The 945-nt window shown below is 32.1% G+C and overlaps 1 protein-coding gene across 1 annotated transcript in view; it reads right to left on the bottom strand.

Moving 5' to 3' along the window:
- Window positions 1-945, bottom strand: part of LOC103598321 (WD repeat-containing protein 49-like) — a gene marked incomplete at its 5' end in the record, with an annotated part of 92,510 nt that overhangs the window by 41,059 nt on the left and 50,506 nt on the right. Inside the window, 1 exon segment of the mRNA XM_008582319.1 lies at window positions 6-61. Within this exon segment, the coding sequence (XP_008580541.1) occupies window positions 6-61 (56 nt within the window).

The following is a 945-nucleotide window of genomic DNA, read 5'->3' as shown; positions in this document are numbered from 1 at the left end:
TTAAATGTATTCCAGAATCTGACATAACCAGATCCTTCACGTGATACCAGGTTAGCTCCTCCTAGCATGAAGGGAAAACCTAATTAGGAAACAAACAAATACCAGAAACAACTTCTTCAGTGGCTTGCTCTGTGGAAGCATATGATGTTGGAAAGATGAGTAGCCCTATGATAAATGCCCAGCACCACTTTAACTTTCTCAAATATAAAATGGAAATAACCTTGTGATAAGCTAACTAGTTTGTGCTGAGTATTAAATGAGATAGGATACATACAATATTCCATTAAATTTAGTTCTCTCTCATTTATTCATTATTCAGATGTTATTAGAGGTTTTAAAGTTAGATGGAATTTATTTCTCCAAATAATCTTATAAAATAATTAATTTCAACATTATGATAATATCATGATTATATGAAATCCCGATCTTCCCTAATAACCCACTGGACACATACACCAAAGACCTCATGCACGGATTTGGATGCATATATGTAGTTACAGCAGCATAGCTATTGATTTCTCTATTTAGCAGCCTGCTTAGAATTCTATTTTTGAGCTTTTTTTTACATTTTTCATCAAGAATTCATTGTAAGCCCTATGGAACCTTTTCTCGGTTAATAGGCCTAGAACTAACCTTTTCATTTTCCATTTTTATATGTTTTGTAAAAGCACTTTACATAAATTATTCTACTGTGGCAACATTACTATTATTTGATAAATCTGTAGATGACTTCCAATTTGCTTCACAAATGTACTGGCGATTAACAATCATATCAGTTTAAGGTAGAAATAATGGCATATAGGTGCTTCAGTGAAAACAATTTGGGAGTACTGATAACATTAAGAAGAATTAGTGTTGAAGAAATGAGAGTAATTTCAGGATAATAGTTCATATTTTGAGTATGAGTGAGTCCTAGAAAATAGAAAGCCTTAGAATCTGTCTAAA

This window comes from Galeopterus variegatus, unplaced genomic scaffold (genome assembly GCF_000696425.1).
Source record: "Galeopterus variegatus unplaced genomic scaffold, G_variegatus-3.0.2 Scaffold2566, whole genome shotgun sequence".
In the NCBI taxonomy this organism is placed as follows: domain Eukaryota; kingdom Metazoa; phylum Chordata; class Mammalia; order Dermoptera; family Cynocephalidae; genus Galeopterus; species Galeopterus variegatus.
This window is presented reverse-complemented; position numbering and strand designations above follow the sequence as displayed.